Consider the following 26167-nt stretch of genomic DNA (forward strand, 5'->3'; position numbering starts at 1 on the left):
TGTGTGGAGGGGGTAGGCAGGCATGGAAGTGCACACCTGAGCTAAATGTTGAAGGGTGAGCAGGGGGTAGCCAGGTTGGGGTAATGGGGCAGAGGGTATATGAGGCAGGGGTCAGGTCTGGAGAGCCATCCATGGCTATGGTGAGGAAGTTGGAGGTTATCCTATGGATGATTCCTGCAAAACATAAGTTAGATTGCGTCCCTTCTCTGCTCATCTCAATCAGAGCAAAAGCCAAAGTCTTTATAGTGGGCTCAGTGTCCTTCATGATCTCCTGTTACTTTCCCCACGTTCACTCTACTCCAGCTACACTGGCCTCCTCGCTGTTCCTCAAAAATGCCAGCCACAGTTCTACCTCAGGGCCTTTGCACTGGCTCTGCCCTCTGTCTGCACTGCTCTTGCCTCAGATAACCACACAGCTCACTCCTTCACTTTCATCAGGGCTCTGGTTATATGCCATTTCTTCAAAAGACCTCCTCTGACCACTGCATCTAAAACAGCAAGCACCTTTTATCACTCTGCTGTATTTTCTTTCCTCACACTTATCTCTACTTGAAATGATAGTATATATTTATAGTCTGTTTCTCCCACTAGAATGCCCCCTGTGAGGGAACAAATCTTATGCGTCTTGTTCACTGTTATATTTCCAGCACCTAGCACTGTGCCTGGCATATAGAAAGTGCTCAATTGTTTGTTGAATGAGTTATGAGGAGCTGTGGAAGGGTTTTAGTGACAGAGCGAAATGGTCAGATTTGTACTTTGGAAAGCTCTCTCTGGCCACAGGATGGAGAAGGTATTGGAAGAGGAGACTGGAGGCTGTGGTCAAAGTTCAGGTGAGAGAATTTATCAGGGCAGCCCACCAGAGCTCGTTCGTTGAATCCCTCACTCCAAAAGCTTTTATTGAGCACCTACTCTGCTCCAGGCCTTGTGCTCTGTGCTAGCTAGGAGATTACCAAATTCTCTTCCTGTGCTGGGATACTGGGAGTCATGAACACAAATAGCTGTCACGCTTTGCCAAATCTAACCTGTGCCATAAAAAGAAGGACAGACATGTGCTGTGTGTGGGAGCTCTGAACAGGATCGGCAATAATTTCTGGCTGAAGGTGGGCTTCAGGAGGGCTTCTTAGTGGTGGCATATGATCTGAATCTTGATAGAACTAGGGTGTGGGGGGATTTCTCAGATTGCAGATGGCAGAGATGATAGGGACTGCATTCCAGGTGGAAGGTACTATATGCGCAGTTTTGGAGGTAGAGAGCAGAGGAGTATTTGGGAGAAACAGGATCTAGGCCAGGCTGGAGGGAAGGGTGGATGGGATAGGAGGCTGGCAGCCAACCCTGTAGTATGGCTTAATGTTTAAGACTGTGAGCTCTGGAGTCAGACGGCCTGGATTTGAATCCTGGCTCTATCATTAATACTGTGTGGCCATAGATATGCTACATAACCTCTCTGGGCCTCAGTTTCTTTGTGTGTAAAATGAAGATAAATACCAATGCCTGTCTCCTAGGGTTGTTTTGAAGAGTAAACAAGTTATTAAATGTGAAGTGATAAGAACAGTGCCTGAACGTGCTAAGTACTCTATAAGCATTAGTTATTATGTCTTGGAGAGGCCTCAAATGCCACAGTAAGAAACTTGGGCTCTCTCTTGTGGGCAGTGGGAGCTATGGATAGTTCATGAACAAAGGAGAGAGTTGATCAAAACTGGGCTTGAGCCGTCTTCTGGGAAGGGAAAGGTTTGAGAGGTTGGTGGGCAGGATCCTGCAGTCCCCAGGGGAAGGAGGGGAGCATCTTAGATGACTTGTGTGTGGGGGGGTGCTGGGCTGGGTCTGATCCCTGGAGGAGGACTTCACAGGCCCCTGAGGCCCAGGAGGAGAGAGAATTTGGGGTGGAGGGCAGCCCCCAAGTCTGTTTCCACCTTGCTTCTGGCAATGTTGCAGACTAACGTTTGGGAGGGTGGGCGGGAGCTCCCACTAGGGCAGAGCCAGCCCCACCGCTGCAGCCCAGGACCCAGCCTTGTGGGTGCAGCCTCCCCACTGCACCCGCCCTGAGCCCAAAGTGCTCTTCTGCAAGGCTGGCAGGCCTGATGCAGCTCAAGCTCCTGCAGTGGTAGGGAGCCCCCTACAGCCACCCCAGCTCGTCCCTGCCCTGGGCACCGGCCTCTGCCAAATAGGGGCTGGGGAGTGGCCCCTTAACCCTTTCACCAGCCAAGAGCCCCCTCAACCCTATGCCTACCCAAACCAGATTATTCTCTGGGCCCCAGCCACACCCCTTCCCCCCAAACCCCCTCCATGCCTCACCCGCCTGTTCCTCCCCTCCCAACTCCCCTCCTCTGTTCTCCCTGCTTCTGTGGCTCCTCACCATGCCCGCTCAGCTCAGGGTGCCTGGGCTCTGTCGCCACCTGGGTTCCCTGGCAGCCTGGTTGCCATGGCACCATGGGAGCAGGTCTGGCGGAACAACAGCTCTGGGTAACCAGGGCAGGCAAGGCCCAGCGCCCAGCTCCTGCCACTCTTCAGCCTCAAGACCCCTGCCTCCCTCCCCCAGCTGAGCAGAGGGGGCTATGAGGAGAAAAAGGAAGTTGCCCCACAGAGCAGCTCTTTACCTGTGAGGATGCTGGATGGGAGGCACCTCTCACTGTCACCCAGCTGGATCCCCTTGCAGCCAGGGAACCCTGGGAACTGGCCAGGCCAGAGTCCATGTGGCTGAGGGCAGGGATGGGGCTGCAGGGGGCAGGGCTGGGCAGGGGAGGGGAGAGCCTAGAGGCACAGGATGCAGGAGCAGGCCTCAGGCCTGGGGACAGGACTGATCTGGGGTGGTGCTGGGGCTCAAGCTGGGAGGGAAAGCACAGCACACCATGTTGGGGACAGAGCCATGAGGGGATGGAGCTGTGAGGGGAAGAGGTCTGGGGGAGGGGTGGAGCTGTGAGGGAACTGGTCTATCAGGGGAAGGAGGACTTGGGTATGGAGCTGTTAGGGGCCAGGACTATTAGAAAAAGGGGCTTTAGGGGACAGGACAGGGAGGAAACTGGTCTGGGGATAAGGCTGTGAGGGGATGTGGCCATGAAAGGACCAGGCTGTGAAGGGTGAGTAGGACTGGGGACAAGACTATAAGAAGACCCGGCTTTGAGGGAAAGGAGTCTAAGAAGATGGAGCTGTGAGGGGACAGGGTCTGTGAGGGGGCAGAGGGCATTTGAAGATGGAGCTATGAGGGGAAGAAGCTGAAGGGGAATGAGGATAGGCTGTAAAAGCAAGAGAGCCTGAAGGGAAGGGACTGTGAGGGCAGTGAGGAGACAGCTTGTGGGGTAGGACTCCCCTGTGGCCTTTAAGTATTGGGGTCTCTACATTTGTGAGAAAGCTGAGGAGGAGGGGGTTGTGGAAAAGGATCTGGTTCACCCACTCTCAGTCTGGCCCAGTAGGCCTGTCTCCTATTCCCACATCCTAGCTCATCTTATCTCATCCCCACAGTGTGGAGGGTGATGCCCCAGGCAGTGACCTCAGCACAGCGGTTGATAGTCCTGGGAGCCAACCCCCCTACCGGCTGAGCCAGCTGCCCCCCACCAGCAGCCACATGGGGGGCACCCCTGCTGGGGTGGGCCTTCCCTGGGCTCAACGGGCTCGCCTCCAGCCAGCCAGTGTCGCCCTGAGGAAGCAAGAAGAGGAGGAGATAAAGCGCTCCAAGGCCCTATCAGACAGCTATGAACTCTCCACAGACCTGCAGGACAAGAAGGTGCAGATGAGATGGCTCTAGCTGGGAATGGGAGTGGGAATGGGGGTGTGAGAGAACCAAGGGAGGGATTGGGATGTGGCACTTGAGGGTGGTATCCAGGGAAGGATAGTGAGGCTGGAACAAGAGAAGACTGGCTCCAAGACCCTTCACCCTATTGGGGACTCACTCTCTCATTCACCACTCATCCACTGAGTCTTGTGTTCACTCAGCAATGATTGAGCTCCATGCCAGGCACTGGAGATATAAAGATGAATGAGACCTGGACCCGGGCCTCAAAAATCTCAGTCTAATGGGAGAACACACACATATGTTGACAATTTCAGAACAGTGTGCTACAATATATCACATATATCACACAAGATATTGTTTAGCTGAAAAAAGGTGGGGGGAGGGCACAAAATACTATATATAGAAAAAAAAAATGGAAGGACATATACCAAAATGTTAATTGTGGTTTATGCCTAGGTGTTGGGACTGTAGGTGAACCAATCTTCCTTCCTTCCTCTCTCTCTCTCTCTCCCCACTCTGCCATCCTCCCTCCCTTTCTTCCCCTCTCTCTCTCTTCCTCCTTCCTTTCCTCCTTCTTGCTCTCAATCTATTTCTTCCTTTCTTTCCTTTTTCGGCTTCTCTGTTTTTTCTAACTTTTTTTGAGTACTGAACATCTACTTCTTGTAAATAAAAAAGGAAAACCACAACCCAGTACCATGTGACAAGTGCTATCTGAGATTAAAGTGAGAACACAACACTGAAAGCCCAGCCTGGTGCACTCAGGCAGCTGTGAGCAGATAGCTGTGACTCGGGTAGCTACGTGGTTGAGGCCCAGGGAGAGGAGGCTGTAGTGAGTTTCTGACCTTGTTCCCCTCAACCCTCCCCTACCAGGTGGAAATGCTGGAGAGGAAGTATGGGGGCTCCTTCCTGAGCCGCAGGGCTGCCAGGACCATCCAGACAGCCTTCCGCCAGTATCGCATGAACAAGAACTTCGAGCGGCTCCGCAGCTCAGCTTCAGAGAGCCGCATGTCCCGCCGCATCATCCTTTCCAACATGCGGATGCAGTTCTCCTTTGAGGAGTACGAGAAGGCACAGAACCCCGCGTACTTCGAGGGCAAGCCTGCCTCGCTGGACGAGGGTGCCATGGCTGGTGCCCGGAGCCACCGGCTTGAACGGGGGCTCCCATATGGAGGCTCCTGTGGAGGGGGCATCGATGGTGGGGGAAGCTCAGTCACCACATCTGGAGAGTTTTCTAATGACATCACAGAGCTGGAGGACTCTTTCTCCAAACAGGTCAGCATCCCTGAAAAGAGCCTTTCCTCCCCATCCCCATGCTCTGGCTACTCCTATGACTTTTTACCTATACTCCAAACTAAAGGAAGTTGCCCGACAAGCATTTGATAACAACAAATAGCTACCAGCTGAGTAGGGACTGTGAGAATGATGAGAAAGAATTGGCAGGACAAAAAATTATATAGTTAAAACAAGCAAGTTAAAAGTTAAAAAGAAAATTAAAGTTCTCACTCTTTGGAACTTGATCCACTATCAAATTAAGGCCTAACTAACTGGTCATAAGCTCCCCCTCTGTGCCAGGTGCCATGTGTGCCTCATAATGACCTGCGAGACAGGGGTTGTTATCACAATTTCACAGAGAGGACTGAGGCTCCAAGGCACTGAGAGGTGAAGTGACTTTTCCAAACTGGATTGGAACTCAGCTCTGTCTGGTTCCAAAGCCCATGCTCTTTCCCTTATACCACAATACCACGGACCAGGTTTTGTGCTGGGCACCGTGGGGGAGATGGATGTACCGTCTAGGGTTCTTGTTTTCAAGGATCTCCCAGGCCAGTAGGAAATGGCAGACACATGGCACAGACACGTGGCAGACACATGATTGTCTCCTGAAATAGAGTGTGCTCAGAGCCATGAGAAAGGATCACATATAGTATTGTGGGAACTCAAGAGAAGGAGAAGAAACTTTCTTCTGGGAGGACCAGAGAAGGCTTCTTTGAGAAAATAACACTGGAGCTGGGCCTTACCAGACAGATAAGATTCAGCAAGTTAGAGATAGTTGGGAGGGTGTTGCTTGTGTAGGCATTACATTAGCAAAAGCATGGAAGGGTGGGAATGTAGTAATGTAGGCAATGATGGTGTTGGGAGATCAATTCTAGGCTTGGGGTGTATCAGCATAGCTGCTCAGGTGCAAATCCCAGTTCTGCTATTTCCCAGCTGTGTGACCTTGGGCAAACTGTGTAACCTCACTGAAACCTGATCAATAAAATGGAGATAAAACCTTCTTTTAGAACTGTTTTGAAGATTCAGTTAAGCTAGGTAATATATATGAAAGCACCTAGTATGTAGCAGCTGCTAGTACATGTTAGTCTCCTTCCTAAAACCAAGGAGGTATTTGGCAGAAATTGTTGAATGAATGAATAAATGAAGCTTTATAAAAGAAGAAATCACTCTGCTCTGACTTCTGTAATCTGGCCCTGCCATCAGCCTGGGCATGCTTCCCTGGAGCTAGTGAAAGGATGGATATGTGTGTGGGGGGGTGTAGAGGGAAGGAAAGAAGTATTAAAGGGAAGATCTAAATCACTCATCTATTCATTCATACAACAGACATTTAATTGAACATCTCTTCTGTGTCAAGCAATGTATTGAGCTGAGCTAAAAAGAGAAACCGGGCCTAGACCCAACCCTCAAGAGGGGGATGGGGGATAGGGGCTCACAGTCTGATGGGAAGATTGAGGAACCAGGCCTGGGCCCAGCTCTTGGTGCTATCCCAGACTGATGGGGAAGTGTATTAGTTATCTATTGCTGCATAACAAATGACCCCCAAATTTAGTAGCTTAAAACTGAACTTAAAGACTGAGCTTAAACAACAAACGTTTATTATCTCATATAGTTTTTGAGGGCCAGAAATCTAGGAGTGGTTTGGTTGATGATTCTGGCTCAGGGTCTCTCATGAGGCTGCAATCAAGCTGTAGGGTGGGATAGCAATCTCTGAAGACTTGACTGGTGCTGACAGGTCTCCTTCCAAGCTCACTCACTTGGCTGTTGGCAGGAGGATCCAGGTCCTCACCATGTGGGCCTCTCCATGGGACTGCTTATGGTGTGGCTTCTCCCAGAGCCGGGGGTCTGAGAGAGAGAGCACAAGCAAGTGATGGAAGCTCAAGTCTTATATGCTGTTGGTTCCACAGACCAACCCTAGGACAATGTGGTACACGAGGGTGTAAATACCAGGAGGCAGGGATCATTAGGGGCCAGTTTGGAGGCTGGATACCACAGGGAGGCAGAGTTACCAGCCATGGTCCAGATTCTCAGGGCTAAATATTATGGATTTCCTAAGAGAGAACCAGACAGAGGACTCTGGGAGCCCAGAGGAAGCTGGGATTTGGGTTTACCTTGGGGGATGGCAGAGGCAGGAATGTGGATTGAATCAGTGAGGAGGTGGTATTTGGCTTGGATCTATATGGACATGAAGGAGGTATTGGGATATCTGAGAAGGGAACTTGTGGGCGTTAGTCCCAGCTCCTTTGAGCTCACAATGGCTGCCTGGGAGTTATTTTAAAGATTTTATTTATTTATTTTTTTCCCTCCAAAGCCCCAGTAGATTGTTGTACGTCATAGTTGCACATCCTTCTAGTTGCTGTATGTGGGACGCGGCCTCAGCATGGCCGGAGAAGCGGTGCGTCGGTGCGCGCCCGGGATCCGAACCCAGGCCGCCAGCTGTGGAGCGCGCGCACTTAACCGCTAAGCCACAGGGCCGGCCCATGGGAGTTATTTTATATACTACAGAGAATCTGTGGAGGTGGGGGAGGGGAATCCCTCTTCTCCACTGACCCACCAGGAAGATTCCTCCTTTTTTCTTCTCTCCCTCCCTCATTCCCACTCGTCCACCGTCCCACCATCCTTCCCTTCATCTTTCCTTCCTTTCTCTCCCTTTCCCTCCTCTTCTTTCCTCCCACACAGGTAAAGTCTCTGGCTGAATCCATCGACGAGGCCCTGAACTGCCACCCATCGGGGCCGATGTCTGAGGAGCCCGGGTCAGCCCAACTGGAGAAGCGCGAGTCGAAGGAACAGCAAGAGGACAGCTCAGCAACATCCTTCAGTGACCTTCCCCTCTACTTGGATGACCCAGTTCCCCCACCATCCCCTGAGCGACTGCCCAGCACAGAGCCCCCACCCCAGGGCCGGCCCGAGTTCTGGGCACCGGCCCCTCTCCCGCCAGTGCCTCCACCGGTGCCAACAGGGACCCGGGAAGATGGTAGCCGTGAGGAAGGCACTCGAAGGGGTCCTGGGTGCTTGGAGTGCCGGGATTTCCGGCTGCGGGCCGCCCACCTTCCCCTGCTTACTATTGAGCCTCCTAGTGACAGCTCTGTGGACTTGAGTGACCGCTCAGATCGCGGCTCTGTCCACCGCCAGCTGGTGTATGAGGCTGATGGCTGCAGCCCCCATGGGACCCTGAAGCACAAGGGGCCACCAGGCAGGGCCCCGATCCCACACCGCCATTACCCAGCCCCGGAGGGCCCAGCCCCAGCCCCACCAGGGCCCCTGCCACCAGCCCCCAACAGTGGTACTGGGCCCAGTGGTGTAGCTGGGGGTCGGAGGTTGGGGAAGTGCGAGGCAGCAGGCGAGAACTCTGATGGTGGAGATAACGAAAGCCTGGAGAGCTCCAGCAATTCCAATGAGACCATCAACTGCAGCTCTGGCTCCTCTTCGCGGGACAGCCTGAGGGAGCCTCCAGCTACTGGCCTGTGCAAGCAGACTTACCAGCGAGAGACAAGGCACAGCTGGGACTCACCAGCCTTCAACAATGATGTGGTACAGAGGCGGCATTATAGAATCGGCCTCAACCTCTTCAATAAGTATGTGCTCCACATTCCCCCCTCCTCGCCCCTTCCTACCCTGCTGTGGGCACTGTGACCCCTGGGGCTGAACTCGAAGCAGTGATCCTGGTTCTGCCATCCTCTCATTTTGTGGATGGTGTTTCTCCCCAGCTGTTCAGGGAAGAGGATTGGCAACAGGGTGACAGAGTAGAAAGCTCCCCCTCACACACACACCATCAGAGCCAGTTCTAGTCCTAATACTGCCTCTGACTGGCTGTGTGATCTTGGGTGAGATGCTCCCCATTACGGACCCCAGTTTGCTGGTTATGGGATGGGTTCTGAACCTTGGGTCCCCCAACTTCCCTTTTTGGTGGGGAACTGATAAGGTGTATAAAGAACTCTGCCCTGAGAAACAGGAGACCTGGACCCCTAGCCTGCCTTCAGCGTGTTCCTTCCTTGGGCTTCAGTGTTTCCACCTATCGACTAGCAGGGTGTGTATATTTGAGGTGTTGGGGGCAGAGTGGAGTGCTGGACTAGTCAGTGACCATGACCAAGCTCTTTCTAGGTATTTGGTCTTGTGCTGAGTGCTTAGGAGTGGGGTGGGAGTGTGACATTTGATTAGAAAATAATTAGAAAACAAAGCCTTACGTCTTTATAGCCTATTAGACACTGCCACTTAGATTTCTCACAAGATCTCAGCAAAGGGGATAGTAGTGTCCCTATTTTATAGAGAAGAAACTGAGGCTTGGAGAAGTAAAGGGAATTTTCCCGAGTCATACAGCTGGTAAGTGAGTGATCTGATACTCCTGTGACACCAAAGTCTCTTCCAAATTCTAGCTTCGTGGGGTCCTGAGGCTCTGGGGTTCTGAATATGGGATAGTACAAACCCAGATTTGGCCTAGTGGAAAGTAGAGAGCACCTTGTCTATAGAAACACTCACAGAGTCTGGATGATACCTGTCTGGGTGGGTTGTGGGATGCAGACAAAGTAATCTCTTCACTTCTTTCCTACTCTGAGGGTCTGTGACTTGGAGAGAAGGGCTTAGCTTGGAGCTCAGTCCTTCTCCCAGGACTCCTCAGTGCCTGCTGGGTGTATCAAAGTTCCTGGCATAGAGCAGGCTCTCATTAGATCTTAATTTTCTTTCAATTGTAGTGTGGCTCCAGTGAAGGAGAAAGTTGAGTTGAGTTTGGAATTTTGGAATTTTGAAGCTCTGTGAAATGGGAAAGTGGCTTCCTCTTCTTGGGCCTCAATTTTCTCATCTGTACCATGAAGGAATTGGACCAAATTATATATTCGACTTCCTTGGTTCTCTGAGGCCATGGTTGGGCCCAAAATTAGTTCAAGAAGTGGGACAGAGGGCAGAGTTCCAGGAGGACAGTCATCTCATCTACCTCCCCTCTATCTGCAGGAAGCCAGAGAAGGGTATCCAGTATCTGATTGAGCGGGGCTTCCTGTCAGACACACCAGTGGGAGTGGCTCACTTCATCCTGGAACGAAAAGGCCTGAGCCGGCAGATGATAGGGGAATTCCTAGGGAACCGGCAGAAGCAGTTCAACAGAGACGTGTTGGAGTGAGGACCCCAAGATGGGGCATGCCGGGCCAGGGATTCCTGGAAAAGGAGGGCACGGGGGAGGAAGGGGGCAGCTTGTCCTTTTTGCTCAAATAAACTTTGCAAAACGGGATGAATAGACTTTCCTGCTCCCCTACCCCTCTGCCCCAAAGAGGTCTGATCTCTCTTGGCCCTATTCCTAAAGTCTTCTGGGTGGCCCCAGGCAAGGCATGCTTGTCCTGTGGCCTGCTTTGGGCCTCAGTTTTCCCATCTCTGAAATGAGTGGGCCAACGGAAAGGACCCTTAGGAACCATGTTTCTGGGCTTGATTTTCTGGGATGGATTCAATTTCAAACGTTCCACCCTCATGTGTACTTGCTTGGGCCATGGGTCCAGATTTTGGAAGTCTATCAGTGGGGGTGTTTGTCCATTTGAGCAGGTCAGGGTGGGTCAGAGGTTTTCTGCAGAGGAACTGAGAGTGCTATACCCCCTTCTTTGCTCCTCAGCTGTGTGGTGGATGAGATGGACTTCTCCTCCATGGATTTGGATGACGCACTCCGGAAGTTCCAATCCCATATCCGGGTTCAGGGCGAGGCCCAGAAAGTGGAGCGACTCATAGAAGCCTTCAGGTGTGCCTACTTCCCACTCCTGAAGCTGCCCTGTCCTACTTGGGGGAGGGGGCAGCGTAGTATGTGCCTACAAGTCACCTCTCTGAGCCTCATACTTTCCTCACCAGAAAATGGAAATTATAAATCCTGTCTTGCAAGGCAGTTGTGAGGATCAGAGGTCATGTGCCTAAAGTATCTAGCTCAGCATCTGGGGCCTGGGCATCCAGTAAGGGATGACAACATCAGCAACAACAGCTAACGTTCGCTGAGCATTTACCAGGTATCAGGTGCTGAGCTGGGCACTTAACATGATTATTTTGCCAAATAACCACAACAACCCTTTGAGGTAGGTGCTTTTATTATTATTCCCATTTTGTAGATGAGAAATCAAAAGTTTAGAGAGGTTAAGTAGCTTGCCCAGAGTCATACAGTGAATAAGCAATGGAACCAAGATGTGAACTCAAGTGTGTCTGACTCCATTATCCATGTCCTTAACTCTGTCCTCTACTATGAATGCTTTGGGGATCAGGCAGACCTGGGTATGAGTCCTGGCTCCACCACTTTGGGGTATTTAGAGGAGAAACAGAAGAGTTGCTGAGAACTTATTTCCCATAATGATAGAAGGGTTTGCTTTGTAGTCAGAAAGATCTGGATTTTCGTCCTGGCTTCACCATTTACCAACTCTATTACCTTGCGCAAGTTACCTTAGCACTTTGGGTCTCAGTCACTTCATGTGTAAAATGGGGCTGCTAATAGCTACCTTGCAGGATTGTGATAGGATTACATGAGACAGTGTACATAAATCCCCTGGCAAAGCTCCGTAAAAGGTAGCGATTGTGATTTTTACATGCTAGTCATGGGGAAACGCAGAAAAGAAGAACAAGGGCAGACCCAAAGAACCCGGGAGTATTTCTTGGTGGAGAGGGTTGTGGTGCCAGACTAGGAGGATGGTGAGTAGGTAGAGATTACTGGTGCCTGACCCTGGCCCTGACCCCTCCTGCCCTGCAGCCAGCGGTACTGTGTGTGTAACCCAGCCCTCGTGCGCCAGTTCCGGAACCCAGACACCATCTTCATCCTTGCTTTTGCCATCATCCTCCTCAATACCGACATGTACAGTCCCAGCGTCAAGGCTGAACGCAAGATGAAACTAGATGACTTCATCAAGAACCTGAGAGGTGACCCCAGACTTCCCTATCAGCTTTTCCTGTCCTTTACCTGGGAAGGGAAAGTGGGCAGGGTGGGGGGTGGGGAGGGACAAGGGAGATCACATCTGCTCCCTGGAAATTAACCTGTGATGCTCTCACTTTCTGCCAAGATCCATCCACTCATTCCTGCGCTGAATATTGACTGAGCAGACCCTGGACAAGAGAGATAAAAGCCCTGGCTCTTACGGAGCTTACACTAATTCACTCAGTCATTCATGCGCCTGTTCACTCATCACTCCATCTTTGCCTCTCTTCTTTGTTTATGCACACAACGACTCATTTAATTATTTTACGTACCCTTTCCTCCATTCATGCATTCATTTATTCACTCAACCAACCAATCAGCCAGCCAGCCAGCACGTCGACAGAGTGTGTCGTGTCTGTCAGGCCCTGTGATGAGTGCTAGAGACGGTGGAGGGGCATCTATCTTAGTCCTTGCCCTGAGAGAGCTCCCTCGTTGTGGGAGAGACCAACTTGTGGTACCAGATACCTAACACAAGACAGGAAGTGAACCATGATGTGAGACAGGCCAAAAGTGCAGTCAGAGCTCAGGAGGGAGAGCCCACCTCCAACGCGCTTCCTGGAGGAAGCAGTATTTACTTTTTTTTTTTTTTTTTTTTTTTGTGTGAGGAAGATCAGCCCTGAGCTAACATCCATGCCAATCCTCCTCTTTTTGCTGAGGAAGACTGGCCCTGAGCTAACATCTATTGCCAATCCTCCTCTTTTTTCCCCCTTTTTCTCCCCAAAGCCCCAGTAGATAGTTGTATGTCATAGTTGCACATCCTTCTTAGTTGCTGTATGTGGGACGCCACCTCAGCATGGCTGGACACGTGGTGCGTTGGTGCACACCCGGGATCCGAACCCGGGCCGCCAGCAGTGGAGTGCATGCACTCAACCGCCAAGCCATGGGGCCGGCCCCAGGAAGCAGTATTTTCATTTTAAGGTGGGCCTTGAAGGCACGGATACTGTGAGAGAATGGCTGATAAAGGAGGCTTACCCAGCAGTAAGAATAACAAAGGCACAGAGGTAGGAAAATGTAAAGTTGTTTGGAGAACAATCAAGATAGGGTGGACGATCCAGTTGGGAAGGTCAGTTGGAACCAATATATGAGGGCCTTGAATGCCAGGTGAAAGGTATCACCTTGACCTTTTTTCTTGGTTTATTGTATTGATGTGAAGCCCTGCCTCTCACCAAAGAGCAGCCTACTAAAAATGGCACTGATGTTAGAATTATTTAAACAGAAACAAAGGAGGGAAATAGAATTGAGGAAAAACAAACAGACAAGACAAATTTGCTGACCATCACAGTTAGGCTTTAAGCTCTCTGGCAGCTGAGGTAAAATGGCAGTGTGATGAAGGATGTTCCTTCAGCACCTGTCCAAGGAGGAGGCATGGCATTTCCAAAGGAGAAAACATTTTCTCTAGCAGAAGGTTTAGAGAGAAGAGTGAGTGGGTTTCACTCAGCAGACAGTCAGGAGTGGAGAAGGATGGTAGACTTGGGAGGAGGGAGTTAGATCAGAGGCCATCTGGAGCTGTCTCCCAGAATCCTGCCTTTAGTCATTCATTTGTTCATTCATTCATTTCGTTCAATCTCCTTCCCACCCTCCCTCCCCCTCTCTCTGTCTATATGTGTGTGTGTATGTGTATATATATATGTACACAGGTATATATGTATATCTTTTCTCCCTTTAATTATTAAATAAATAAGGAAGGAAACGAAACAAATACCTGCTTGTTCCAGAACTTTTGGAAATATAGAAAATTGGAAAATGTCTTTTAATCATCCTAAATTCTGCCCCCTAGAGGCAACCATACTTAATATTTCAGTGTATTCTAGTCTTTTTTCCCATGCATATGTAACGTTTTATATAATTAAGATCATGCTGTGCATGCAATTTATTATCCCACTCCTTACACATAACTTGCTACAAGAATTTTCTCATGCTTTTTGTAAACATCAAGTTTTTAATAGCTATATACTATTTTACTAGATGGATATACTCAACTGTTCCTTCTATTGTTGGAAGTTAGGTTGTTTCAAATTTTTCCCATAAGTAGCACTTGTACCTACATTGTTGCACATATTTCTGAGTAATTCCTTAGGGTAGATTCCTAGAAGAAGAATCACTGAATATTTAGGCTTTTGCCAAATTACCTTCCAAAATAGTTATGTTAATATACATGCCTGCTTCCCTGCATTCTTACTAATACTGGATATTATCATTTAACATTATTTTTGCTGGTTAGAAAAGCAAAAAAAAAAGTATCTGATTTTTTTTTTTTTTTTTGTGGCTGGGAAAGAGTTGCCCTGAGCTAACATCTGTTGCCAATCTTCCTCTTGTTTTTTCCCTCCCCAAAGCCCCGGTAGATAGTTGTATATTCTAGTGTAAGTCCTTCTAGTTCTTCTATGTGAGCCACCACCACAGCATGGCTGCTGACAGACGAGTGGTGTGGTTCCATGCTTGGGAACCACACCCGGGCCACTGAAGCGGAGCATGCTGAACTTTAACCACTAGGCCATCAAGGCTGGCTCTCTGATTTAATCACAGTGTGCTCTGAGCTGTGTAGGCAAAATCGCCATCCTGAGGAAGGAAGCAACTGGCTGTCTCATTGAAGGGCACCTTTCCTGGTCTGATCCTGATCAAGGGACCGAAGGTGCCCACTGCCTCCAGTCCTGACCACTGTTATAGCCCATACCTAGTGTGGGGTGTTATGGAGAACCCCTGCCACCTGCTCTGCATATTCATGTGATGTATCCCTGTGTTACTCCCCCCACCCAGGGGTTGACAATGGTGAAGACATCCCTCGAGACCTCCTGGTGGGCATCTACCAGCGCATCCAGGGGCGTGAACTGCGGACCAACGATGACCACGTGTCCCAGGTGCAGGCCGTTGAGCGCATGATTGTGGGCAAGAAACCGGTAAGTCCCTTGGGAAGCTTCAGAGGGGACAGGGTTTGGGTCTGCTTCTGCCACTGGGTGGTAAGTCAGTGCCCCTCTCTGAGCCCTAGGCTCCCCTCACTTGCCAAATGGGGCAGGTGATAATGCATTCCTCAGGGGTCATGGTGCAGATTGAGGGAGACGCTCTATGGAAATTCATTTAGCACACTGCAAGGCACATAGTGGGTGCTGTATAAGTATTAGCATCCTTACCACCTCTTGTTTTGCCTGTCCATTCCAAGTAAGGAGCCAGGCTAATAGCTGATAACCAAAGCAAGAACACACTCTAGTCTTTTAGGCAACAAACATTTAAAGATGCCTTTCACCTGAGCCCAGCATTTTGGCATTTCACTGGGCACCAGGTACACAGATATGAATCAGACATGTTCTCTGTCCTTGGGGGCACTCACAGACCAGGGGCATGTCAGACAAAGACACAATACTTCTGCCTTATAGCTAGTTTAGGGGAGCACGAAGGAGGGACAGGTCATTTTCAGCCCAGGGAGATCAGGAATGGCTTCTTAGAAGAGAGAACCCTGGAACTGGGACTTGGAGGAGGGGTGGAATGTGGCCATATGGAGCTGGGCAAGAAAGGCGTTCCAGACAGAGGGTGCTACAGGGACAAAAGCAAGCCTAGGCCTTAGTTGCTTAGACTCCTTCTGTCAGAGTGACAGTGATATGTATCAGAGGTCAACTTCCTCTTGCAGTCAATGTTAAGGTGCTGGAGGCCTGAAGCTGGTGTGCTGGCCTTGCTGACGCCTATTTCTTCATGCCTTATCTAGGTCCTGTCTCTTCCTCACCGTCGACTGGTTTGCTGCTGCCAGCTCTATGAGGTGCCGGATCCAAACCGCCCCCAGAGGCTAGGGTTGCATCAGCGGGAGGTCTTCCTCTTCAACGATCTCCTCGTGGTATGAGCACTGTGGGGGACGAGATGGAGGGGAGGTGGTGAGCTTAGACCCTGGGTCTGGTGTGAACCGTGTTAACATTGGTGGGTGGAGGAATAGCAGATGAGGTGCCCTGCCATGTGATCTGTGTGATCTTGGACAAGGCATAGGCCACCTCTACCCCTCCTTTATCTCACGGATCCATTTGTAGGTAGTGACAGCCACACAGGGGAAGAAATGTGAGGACCAGGACAGACTTACAATCTGGGAAGTGGTATGAAATATCCCTGTCCAACTCAGTAGCCAAGAGGGTTGGTTGGAGGGAGGTGAACCTGTGACCCTGGGGTCAGTCTGAAACCTCCCAGTGGTCAGGATGCTTGAAGTGATTCTTAAAACTGGGCTCATCACCAGTGTAGATGTGCATCTTTTAGAGCGGGGACTCTTAGGACTCTGCATGTGGGAAGGGAACTTCAGGGTCTCATGTCCAACCTCTTACCCAGGGCAAGAACCAGCTTCCTGCATGGCCCCCTGCCTGCGTGACTGGGAGGAGAGAAGGCTGCCTTCCTCCGAGGCAGCCAGTTTCCTGGTCAGATAGCTCTGACTGCTAGAATTTGTTTCCCGATAGGTTTCCTCCAACGATCTTTACTTGATCCTTGGGATCACAGAGAACAAGTATTCTCCCTCTGCTCTGAGACGGCTCCTCAGGAATTTGATGACAGTGACCTGTCCCCTCTTGGTCTTATTTCCTTTAGAGCAGGGTCTCTCAACCTTGGCACTACTGACATTTGGGACTGGATAATTCTTTGTCGTGGGGGCTGTCCTGTGCAATGTAAGATGTTTAGCGGCATCCCTGGCCTCTCCCTACTAGATGCCAGTAGTACTCCTTCAACCAACAATGTCCAGCCATTGCTAAATGTCCCCTGGGGGGCAAAGTTGACCCCAGTTGAGAATCGCTGCTTTAGACGAAGCCCTTCCAATGCCCTCTCTGAGCCTTAATTTCCTTCTCTGTGAAGTGGGGCTAATCCCTATCTCGTAGGGTTGTCATGAGGATGAAATAAGAGGTCAGATGTGGAATAACCTAAGCCAGAGGAGTGCCTGGCCCATACAGGTGCTGAGTAAATGTTTCAACATCTGTCATGCGCTGACAGCTGTGTGTGTCCAGCCGCATGCTAGGTGCTGGGTTCACAGAGATAAGTGAGACTCAGTCCTTGTTCTTGGGGAGCTCACAGTCTGGAGGACTAAATAAATGCTTTGCATAACTGTGCACTATAACCATCCGGAAATCAAATAATTTGCTTTTAAACGCCACTTGCAGTCTGTCTGAGGTGTTCACAACCTATGTTAGTTGAGTCCAGAGTGCTCAAGTATTTGATAAAGACCTTGGGTTTTTGAGAGGAAGACTTGTTAACTCTATACCTAGGTTCACTGGAGATTGCTATTCTGTGCTAGGTCCCGTGGGGGTGGGCGAGATACACGAAAGCCAGACTCCTGCCTCCTGGTGCTCCAGGATCACACACTCAGAGCGCTCTCCTAAAGCCTGCCAGTGAAAGGCATTGAACCAGCACTCTGGAAGTTCAGACAAGGGGGTGATATCTGTGTGAGGTGTTAGGACAGGCTTCCTGGAGAGAGAAGCATTCAGTTTACTTCCTGCAAAAATCATAAATGCCTGTTGTGCACCATCATTACATCAGGAACTTGCATTTTCTCCCATCTCTCCTATTCTGCTCCTCAAGGTTCAGTTCTCCCCAACTTGTGGGTATGTGTTTGTGTGTATATGTCTGTTAGTGGTAGTAGGAGGGGAGAGTGGCTATGAGAAATAGGTGCCATGTGGAAATTCGCCACCCCAAACCCTGCCTCTTGTCTTTTTCCCACCCCTGCCAAAGGTCACCAAAATTTTCCAGAAGAAGAAGATCTTGGTGACATACAGCTTCCGTCAGTCCTTTCCCCTCGTGGAAATGCACATGCAGCTCTTCCAGAATTCATGTGAGTCCCTTCTTGGATCCCAGTATCCCAAGAGTCTATGCCATGGCCCCCATGCTCATCCTTCATCCACACCAGCCTCCAGTTTTTGGAGTCTTTTACAACTGAGCTGAAGTCTCCAAAGCACCTACTTGGTTCCATGATGCAGGGCAGGCCAGGGTGGAGTATGACTTGGGTCTGTGCCCTGGGGAGCTCATGGTCTCCCAGAGAACCGTGGTGTGTATGTTTTCGGGTGGGCTGAAGAGATGATGATCATGCTGTGCTTTGAAGGACTGAGCCAGAGGAGCTTTGTTGAGTGGCCTTCTGGGCAGCAGAAGCAATGTGAGTAGAGGCAGAGGTGTGAAGGAAGGGGTTCTAGAGAGCAGCCAGAGTTAAATTTGCCTTTACATCCCAGAGCATAGGGAGTAACAGGGCCATGAGTACCAGGAATTTGGGGGCTTTGGGGGCAAAGGGGAGCCACTGAAGATGCTTGAGCAGAGAAGAGGCTGGATTGGAGTTGGATATTAGAAAAATTATTTCACCTATGAGCCACCTTGTTTCAGTTCTGACAGAGGTGCCCGACTTCCCCTTTCCTCATAGATTACCAGTTTGGGATCAAGTTGCTGTCTGCAGTACCTGGCGGGGAGCGCAAAGTCCTCATCATCTTCAATGCCCCTAGCCTCCAGGACCGGCTGCGCTTCACATCCGACCTGCGCGAGTCCATCGCCGAGGTGCAGGAGATGGAGAAATACCGCGTGGAGTGTGAGTAGCCCCACCACGTCTCCTAACCCCTCTCCTGATACAGTGCCCTGCAGACACCAAGAATCCTGTCCTCTGAGAATCTCAGTGTTGAGGGTTAGCTTGTCCAACCTTCCTACCCTCATTCCAGGAACCCTTCAGCCTCGGCTTGAATACTTTCAGTGACAAGGGGCTCATTACCTCTCAACCTCAGATTATTATTCCAAGCCCTAATTATGAGCCAGCTCTTCCTTCTATTGAAAGGCAGCAGGCAGAAGAATCAGGGTGTTGGAGGTAGGACTCTAGTTTCAGATCCCAGGGATGCTACTTATTATCTGGGTAAACTGGGGCAAGTTGCCTGACTCCGAGTCCCAATTTCTTCATACGTGAAACTGGCATAATGTTTCATTATCCTTCACAGAGTTGTGGAGATTCAATGAGATAAGGTAGATGAAGTGTCCTACATGCCAGTAGGACACTAATGTTGAACATCTTAGGTGTCCAACAAAGGTTATTCCCCTTCCCAGCCTCTCCTGTCCTCTCCCCACCTTCTAGTTCCTGAGCTGAGTCCCAGTGACCCATCCTCCCAGCCCCCAGGGGCCACGCCAAGTCGTTTTGATCATATATAATGGAAAATAGTGATTACATCTCATTCCTCCCAGTGCCCTCCAAGTTTTCTCTTCTCCAGGCTAAGCAGTCACAGTTAAGTAACATGGTGTTAAGGAGAAAGATGCAGGCAGACAGAGAGAGCGAGACAGAGGCGGCGGACAGTTCCTTGGTGAGGCCTTCACAGTTCCAGGGTCTACTCTACTCCCCAACAAGGCAGGGTTACACATTTCAGTTTACCAGATCCTTGATACCCTGGGGACATTTGGAGAGAGCGGTGAGCATACCAAGATGCGAAGAGGGCGATAGACAAACGTCTCCATGACCTCTGCAGGGAGGTAGGGGTGTAAGGAGGCCGAAGAGCACAGGCTCTGGACTCAGGCAGACCTGCTTTCAGAATGTCAGCTCCCCCATTTCCAGCTGCCTGGGCAAGCTCTATGACTTCTCAGCTTCTCAGTTTCTTCCTCTGAAAAATGTGGATGATAATACTTACCTCCAAACTGTTATAAGGATTGAGAGAGAGCAAGTGCGCACCCCGCCCAGCATTCTGCTGGCGCATAATAGAGGATTCGATTCCTGTCGGTTTCCTGCTCCTGTCCTTCCAGGAGCCCTCTGCTCTGGAGCAAGGTATCTGAGAACTGAGCGGACTCTGGGATGATTGCCCTCTGCCATAGGCTAGAAGGGCCTTCTGGCCCTGCTGCAAACCAGCTGCTGTGAAGCTCTGTTTTGAAGGGCAGGGGTGGTTTGGGAGACCAGACTGAGAGCGGGCAGAGGAGAGGAGAAGCAAGAAGGGCGAGAGAAAGGGGAGAGGAGCAGGAGGAACAGGCACTGAGAGGGAGGAAGGGAAGACAGAGCCAGAGGAGATGTCATGAGATGGGGCTGGGTGCTTTGGGAGCTTTGGAGATGTAGCTGAGGTTTTGGGGAACATGCTGGTTGTCCAGGGGGCAAAGCAGGAGGCCTGGGGACAGAGCGAGTAAGGAGGGGGAAGGCCCATGCAGGTTTGGGGTCAGTCAGGTGGCCTCTCGCTCCTGTTCCTGACCTTCGCTCCCTGTGTCCCCTACTGCCACCCAGCGGAGCTGGAGAAGCAGAAAGGTATGATGCGGCCTAACGCCTCACAGCCGGGAGGGGCCAAGGACTCAGTGAATGGCACGCTGGCCCGCACCAGCCTGGAGGACACATATGGGGCAGGCGATGGGCTCAAACGGGGCGCCCTCAGCAGTTCCCTGCGAGACCTCTCTGACGCAGGCAAGTCTTCTGGGCCCCTGCCCTGGCTGGGGAGACGCGGGACCGGGTGTCCTCTTTGCTTCCTATCGTTGACCGCCAGCCTTCCCTGCACCCGCCACACATGCACGCACCCTGCCTTTATCCAGAGCCCTGGGTGCTGCACTGTAGGGGGCCTGGGAGCCAGGTCAGAACAGGTGGAGCCCGGGGTTTGGGCCAGGGAGTGTGAAGTGGGGCCACAGTCTTAGCCCCTCTCTCTCGCTGCTCCACCTCTCCTCCTCTTTTTCCTCTTCTGTCTCTCTGACACCACCTCTCCTCCTCCTCCATCTTTTCCTCCTCTTGCTCCTCCGCCACCTCTCCTTCTCCCCACCTCCCCCTCTCAACGGGGGAAAGGGAAAAGAGGTGTCTGTCCCCGGGAGGGGCCCAGGCCTGGTGCCCAGCTCTGGAGCCCAGCAGGGTGGGGAGGGGGGGTTGCTGCTCTGACGCTGGGCTCCTTGCTTGTGGGTGCAGGGAAGCGGGGGCGGCGTAACAGCGTGGGATCGCTGGACAGCACCATCGAAGTAAGTGCCAGCTCCTGCCCCACTCGTCCTCTGCATGATCCCTGCCCTGCCATGGAACCCCAGAGGAGGAGGGGACCTGTTGCTTCCCCTTCTTCCCTGCTGGGAACCCTGTGGCTGCCTCTCCCAGCCAACCACTCTCTCCATCTGTCCTCAACTCTGTCCTCACTCTGCCTGTCTCTCAGTCTGTCTTCCACTCTCCCAAGCCCCCGCTCAACCCCAGGGCCGACTCAGAGTAGTGATTCCCTTGGAGTTGGGCGGCAAGAAGCTCTTACGTCCAAGTCCTGCTCTTTGAGCCTGAGCAAGTCACTCTGTCTCTCTGGGCCTAACATTCTCCCTGCCTGCAAAATGGGGATGAGGAGGAGGTACTACTAATTCTTCCTCTCTCAGCTGAAGCTCAGATGAGATAGTGGATGTGACAGCAGAGCTCTGCAAGCTGGGGAGCTCCATGTACAAGTACAGGACTGTTACTTGCTTTTCATTATGCCGTGGGGGTTCCTGTCTCCCCAGCTCCAGCCCTCAGGGACCGGGTGGAGTTTAGGGTTGGGGGTTTAAGATGTCTAGACTGGCCTGACTCCCCCCACCCCTTCCAGGGGTCTGTTATTAGCAGTCCACGCCCTCACCAGAGGATGCCACCTCCGCCCCCACCCCCGCCGCCAGAGGAGTACAAGAGCCAGAGGCCCGTCTCCAACTCCTCATCCTTCCTGGGCTCCCTATTTGGAAGCAAGCGGGGCAAGGGGCCCTTCCAGATGCCACCACCGCCAACAGGCCAGGCCTCTGCCTCCTCTTCATCTGCTTCTTCCACCCACCACCACCACCACCACCACCACCATGGTCATAGCCACGGTGGCCTGGGGGTGCTACCTGATGGGCAGTCCAAGCTCCAGGCCCTGCATGCCCAGTATTGCCAAGGACCAGGCCCTGCCCCGCCGCCCTACCTCCCACCCCAGCAACCTCCTCTCCCCCCACCTCCTCAGCAGCCCCCGCCCCTGCCCCAGCTGGGCTCCATTCCACCACCTCCCGCCTCAGCCCCACCTGTGGGGCCACATCGCCACTTCCATGCCCACGGCCCAGTCCCAGGCCCTCAGCACTATACCTTGGGCCGGCCAGGCAGGGCTCCCAGACGGGGGGCTGGAGGACACCCTCAGTTTGCTCCACATGGCCGCCACCCCCTGCATCAACCCACATCCCCACTGCCCCTGTACAGTCCTGCCCCCCAACACCCTCCAGCCCACAAACAGGGCCCCAAGCACTTCATCTTCAGCCACCACCCACAGATGATGCCAGCAACAGGGGCCACTGGAGGCCCTGGATCTCGGCCACCAGGGGGCTCCTATTCCCACCCCCACCACCCCCAGTCACCATTGTCACCACACTCACCCATCCCACCTCACCCCTCCTACCCACCCCTGCCCCCACCCTCACCCCACACCCCGCACTCACCCCTGCCACCCACCTCCCCCCATGGCCCACTGCACGCCTCTGGGCCCCCTGGCACGGCCAACCCACCCACTGTAAACCCCAAGGCCAAGCCAAGCCGGATCAGCACCGTGGTCTGATGAATGGAGAGAGTGAGCTGGGGTCCAGGGAGGTCTGGGAAATCCACAGGAGAGGGGCTTTGCACCCTCTCTGCTTCCTCAGATTTTCCAAAATATATATACACATAGAGATGTCCTCCTCCCCACTTCCTCCCTGCCTCGGGACCCCTCCTCTAACCCCCAGCAGTTGCCATGGAGTTTCCTTCCAGATGGGAGGATCCTTGCCACTTGAAGCCTGGATGCAGGGCTCCAGCTCTGGGGAGTGGTGAGGACCTTCCGGAGATCCTCATCCTCTCTTTCCTCTCTTCACCCTCCTCCCTTTTCCCCCAGAGGTCTAGCTGGGTGGCCTCAGACCTCTGGGCCAGTATGAGCTCCCTGTCAGCTCTGGCAGGTAGGGAATGGCAGGTGTCAGGAGTGATGAGAGCAAAGGCCTCCTCAGGGCCCCTCTGGCCATGTGGGGCTAGGAGGGAGCTCTGTAGAGTTGTGGCCAAACCTCACGTGGCTCTGCCCTCTCTCTGACCTCAGGGCCTAGCTACACAACTCCATGTGTCTCTCCCTCTGCTGGAGGACATGGGCTGTCAGTGCACTCGGTGGGTGGGCCCCCCCCTTATGCTGGCCCCCAAATGGGGCAGTGCTTCCTCTCTGGAGCCAGTCTATGCCCTCTCTCCAGTGGGCCCCAGCCCAGAACTCTTCAGCTCCAAGATCTTGCCTCTCCTTGCAACGTTCTTATCTTGGTCAAAGTCCAGATAGGTTTGCGGGGGGCTCAGGTCTGGGATGAGAAGGGCACTGCCCTCCCTCACCCATATTGCATGCCCCCCCCAATCGCTAACACTTACCCCACCTACGACTGAAGACAATGCACTTTACAGATATCGCCCACACACACCTCGCTGGGGCAGGGCACCCAGCATCAGCCCTGGCAAGAGAGGCTCCCAGAGGGCCACCATGAGCCCAAGATGTCCTTCCTGAGGCAGAGATTGAAGCCATCAGAGCAGGGGCTGGGAGCCAGGATGCCTGAGTCCTTCTGTCCATCAAAATCTCCGCTGCCTCTCCAGCCCCTTTACAGCCCTGTTTATTTATTATAAATATATTTTTTACAAGCTCCAGCTCCTCTTCTTGCCCCGCATATCCAGCTCCTTTCTCAGCTCCTACCTCCCTCTCCCCTCTCCACCATGGGCTACAGTACAGACAGACAGACCCTGGCTGTATGAAGGGCCAGGGACCCTGGGGCTTGGGGCCAGGGGAGGGCGGCAGTGGGAGGGGCTGTATGGAGAGGATCTGGGGTTCAGGCATTGTCTTTTTTCCTCCTTGTATATAAGAATGTATATTTGATGCCTCATAAAAGAACTTGTGCTCACCTCCTGCCTCTGCCTCCTACTTATGCCCCCTCCCCCACGGTGGAGCCCATGGAGAGAGAGAGAGGCCTTAGCCCAGGGAGGTGAGGTGCTAATGACAGAAGCTTGGGTAACTGGATGGGTAAGATGCTTTGGTTGGGTGGGAGGTGGGGGTGAGGGAGGTTTTCCTATCTCATCTCATTAATGGTCTGTATAACAGAGTGGCCAGGGTCTGGGCTTTGGGGTTGATCCAGTTCAAATCCTGGGGTTTTTCCCTTCCTAGGCATGCACACTTGGGGAAAGGCACCCTCTCTGAGTCGCAGTTTCCTTAATTTAAAACCTGGGGTGATAAGTCATTGTCATATGGAGTTGTGATGATGACGTGAGGTAACATGTGAAGCAGCCAGCATGGAGTAGGTGCTCAGCAAGTTAGTTCACTTCTCTTCCTTTCACAATTAGGTACTTCCTTCTACTCTTGTAGCATCTATTCTCACCCTTCCTGTGGCTGGCCTGGCTTTGCCCTGGAGCCCTGTCCCCCTCCCCACGGCTGGCCACACTTTTGTTCTTGAGGGTAAGAGGGTGGGTGACCTGGGCCAGGGAGCCAGGGGCTGGATACATTATAAGAGCTCTGTGTATATACTTAGATGTTAGATAAATTGCTGGACTCCCTTTAGTTCGCAGAGGAGGGGACAGGCCCAGAGAAGGGAAGGGTCTTTCCCAAGCCCCACAGCAAGTCAGGATGGGGGTTCCTGACTTCTAGGCCAGGCCCCTGTCCAGTCCCCTAAACTGCACTGATTATGTCCTGAGTCTCAGCAGAGCCCAGGAGGAATGGGGTGAGCAATGGCTCTTGGTTAGGGTCAGCAGGGTCCCCAGAAACAGCAGTCAGTAAATATTTTTGGTGCCTTCTTGGAGTATGGAATAGCCTCTAAGAGGGAACGGTTTGGATGGCCCCACTCTTGAGCAGCTTGAACCAATGTCTTTGTTTTCTTCCTTATATGCACATTTAAGCAAAAGCAGCAGCTGGGGCCATCTAAGCATTTGCTGTCTCCTCGAGGACCAGCTTTTGAAGAGCTTAGACCCAGGGGGTCTGAAATCAAGTCTAATCAGCATTTTTTTTGTTTCTTCCCTGGTGGACCAAGCTAGATTGCCTTTGGTCGCTCCTTCTCCCACCTTCAGCTTGATCCTGGTCTTGTCTTCCCAAAGCTCAGCTTTTAGCACTCAAATCCTGGCTCAGTCATAGACCTGACTGTGTTGTGTTTGGCAAGTCACCTAGCCCCTCAGAGCCTGGTCTTTCGCCTGTAAAATAGAGATTATAATCTTGCAGGGCAATTGTTAATAGATGCATGTGAAATGCCTATCTCCTGCCAAACACACAGTCAGCTGTTTTTGGCCACCTACAGAAATAAGTGCAAACTCCTTGTCTTGATGTTGGAGGTCCTCCACTGTGTGGCCCTAGCCAATCTCTGTAGCCCTAACTCTCATTCCTTGCCCACACTTTGGCCATCTGCTCACTGTTCCCTGAAAAGGCCAGTGTATGTAATTTCCAAACTCAGTATTTTACCTGTTCCTTCCCTCTTGCCAGATGTGCTCCCCCAACATCCCTGATCAGGGTTTTCTCACTCTTGTGAGATGGGCTTAAAGGACCCATCCCTCACAAAATGTGCCCTTGATCACATTCTCTGAGATCCCTCACATCATTATCTATCTTCCCTACCAGGCCATAAGTGGCTCAAGAGTGACACTGGTCTGAATCATCTCTATCCAGAGCATTGCCAAGCATAGTGCTTGGCACAGCACAGATGACACTAAAATTTTGTTGACTTGAATGAATGAATGAATGAATGGTTCTTTCTAAGCTGAATCTTAGAGTAAGGTATCTTTGCATTGGTTGATTTATTGATAGATGCAACCTGTGTGCCAGCTTTTGGGCCCCTCTGGGACCTCTGCATGCTTCCGTCAGCTCTGTCCTATGTTCTCCTCCTCCCCTCCTCATTGTAGTCCCAGCACTGGGCTGTCTCTGCCCCACCCTTCCTCTCTCCCTGGAGGCTCACCATCCAGACTGTGGAGGGGTAGTTCAGCTCCTCACCTCCCCATTTCTTCAAGGACCTGAGACAGCGGGCCCATGGCTGTGCTCATATCAAAGGTTCTACTGCCAATCTCTATGGGGATGTGGATGGGGAGGGACAACACAAAACAAAGGACAAAGGTCCTAGAATCTCACAGAGTTCTTTGTCCTAAACCAGTGCTGTCTAATAGGTCTTTCTGTGATAATGCAAATGTCCTACACCTGTGCTGTCCAATATGGTAACCCCTAGCCACATGTTGCTATTGAGCACTTGAAATGTGGCTAGTGAGACTGAGGAACCGACTTTTTTTTTCTTTTGGTGAGGAAGATTGGCCCTGAGCTAACATCTGTTGCCAATCTTCTTTTTGCTTGAGGAAGATTTGCCCTGAGCTAACAGCTGTGCCAATCTTCCTCTACTTTGTATATGGGATGCTG

At 51.8% G+C, this 26167-nt stretch overlaps 1 protein-coding gene across 5 annotated transcripts in view; it reads left to right on the top strand.

Moving 5' to 3' along the window:
* IQSEC2 (IQ motif and Sec7 domain ArfGEF 2) overlaps positions 1–23646 on the top strand; it is a 77583-nt gene extending 53937 nt beyond the window's left edge. For 3 of the 5 annotated variants that reach the window (XM_058535948.1, XM_058535949.1, XM_058535950.1), the window contains 12 exons: positions 3457–3718; positions 4598–4999; positions 7676–8571; positions 9941–10102; positions 10587–10709; positions 11697–11863; positions 14673–14812; positions 15613–15738; positions 17598–17697; positions 18274–18435; positions 20089–20262; positions 21389–21473. In XM_058535948.1, coding sequence (XP_058391931.1) covers positions 3457–3718; positions 4598–4999; positions 7676–8571; positions 9941–10102; positions 10587–10709; positions 11697–11863; positions 14673–14812; positions 15613–15738; positions 17598–17697; positions 18274–18435; positions 20089–20262; positions 21389–21402 — 2728 coding nt within the window. In that variant the 3' untranslated portion in view covers positions 21403–21473. Of the gene's footprint in view, positions 1–3456; positions 3719–4597; positions 5000–7675; positions 8572–9940; positions 10103–10586; positions 10710–11696; positions 11864–14672; positions 14813–15612; positions 15739–17597; positions 17698–18273; positions 18436–20088; positions 20263–20748; positions 20799–21388 lie in introns of all 5 variants that reach the window. The other 2 variants (XM_058535951.1, XM_058535952.1) reach the window with 1 other exon arrangement.
* The last annotated feature ends 2521 nt before the right edge of the window (positions 23647–26167 follow it).

The sequence above is a fragment of the Diceros bicornis genome, chromosome X (assembly GCF_020826845.1).
Source record: "Diceros bicornis minor isolate mBicDic1 chromosome X, mDicBic1.mat.cur, whole genome shotgun sequence".
Taxonomy (NCBI): domain Eukaryota; kingdom Metazoa; phylum Chordata; class Mammalia; order Perissodactyla; family Rhinocerotidae; genus Diceros; species Diceros bicornis.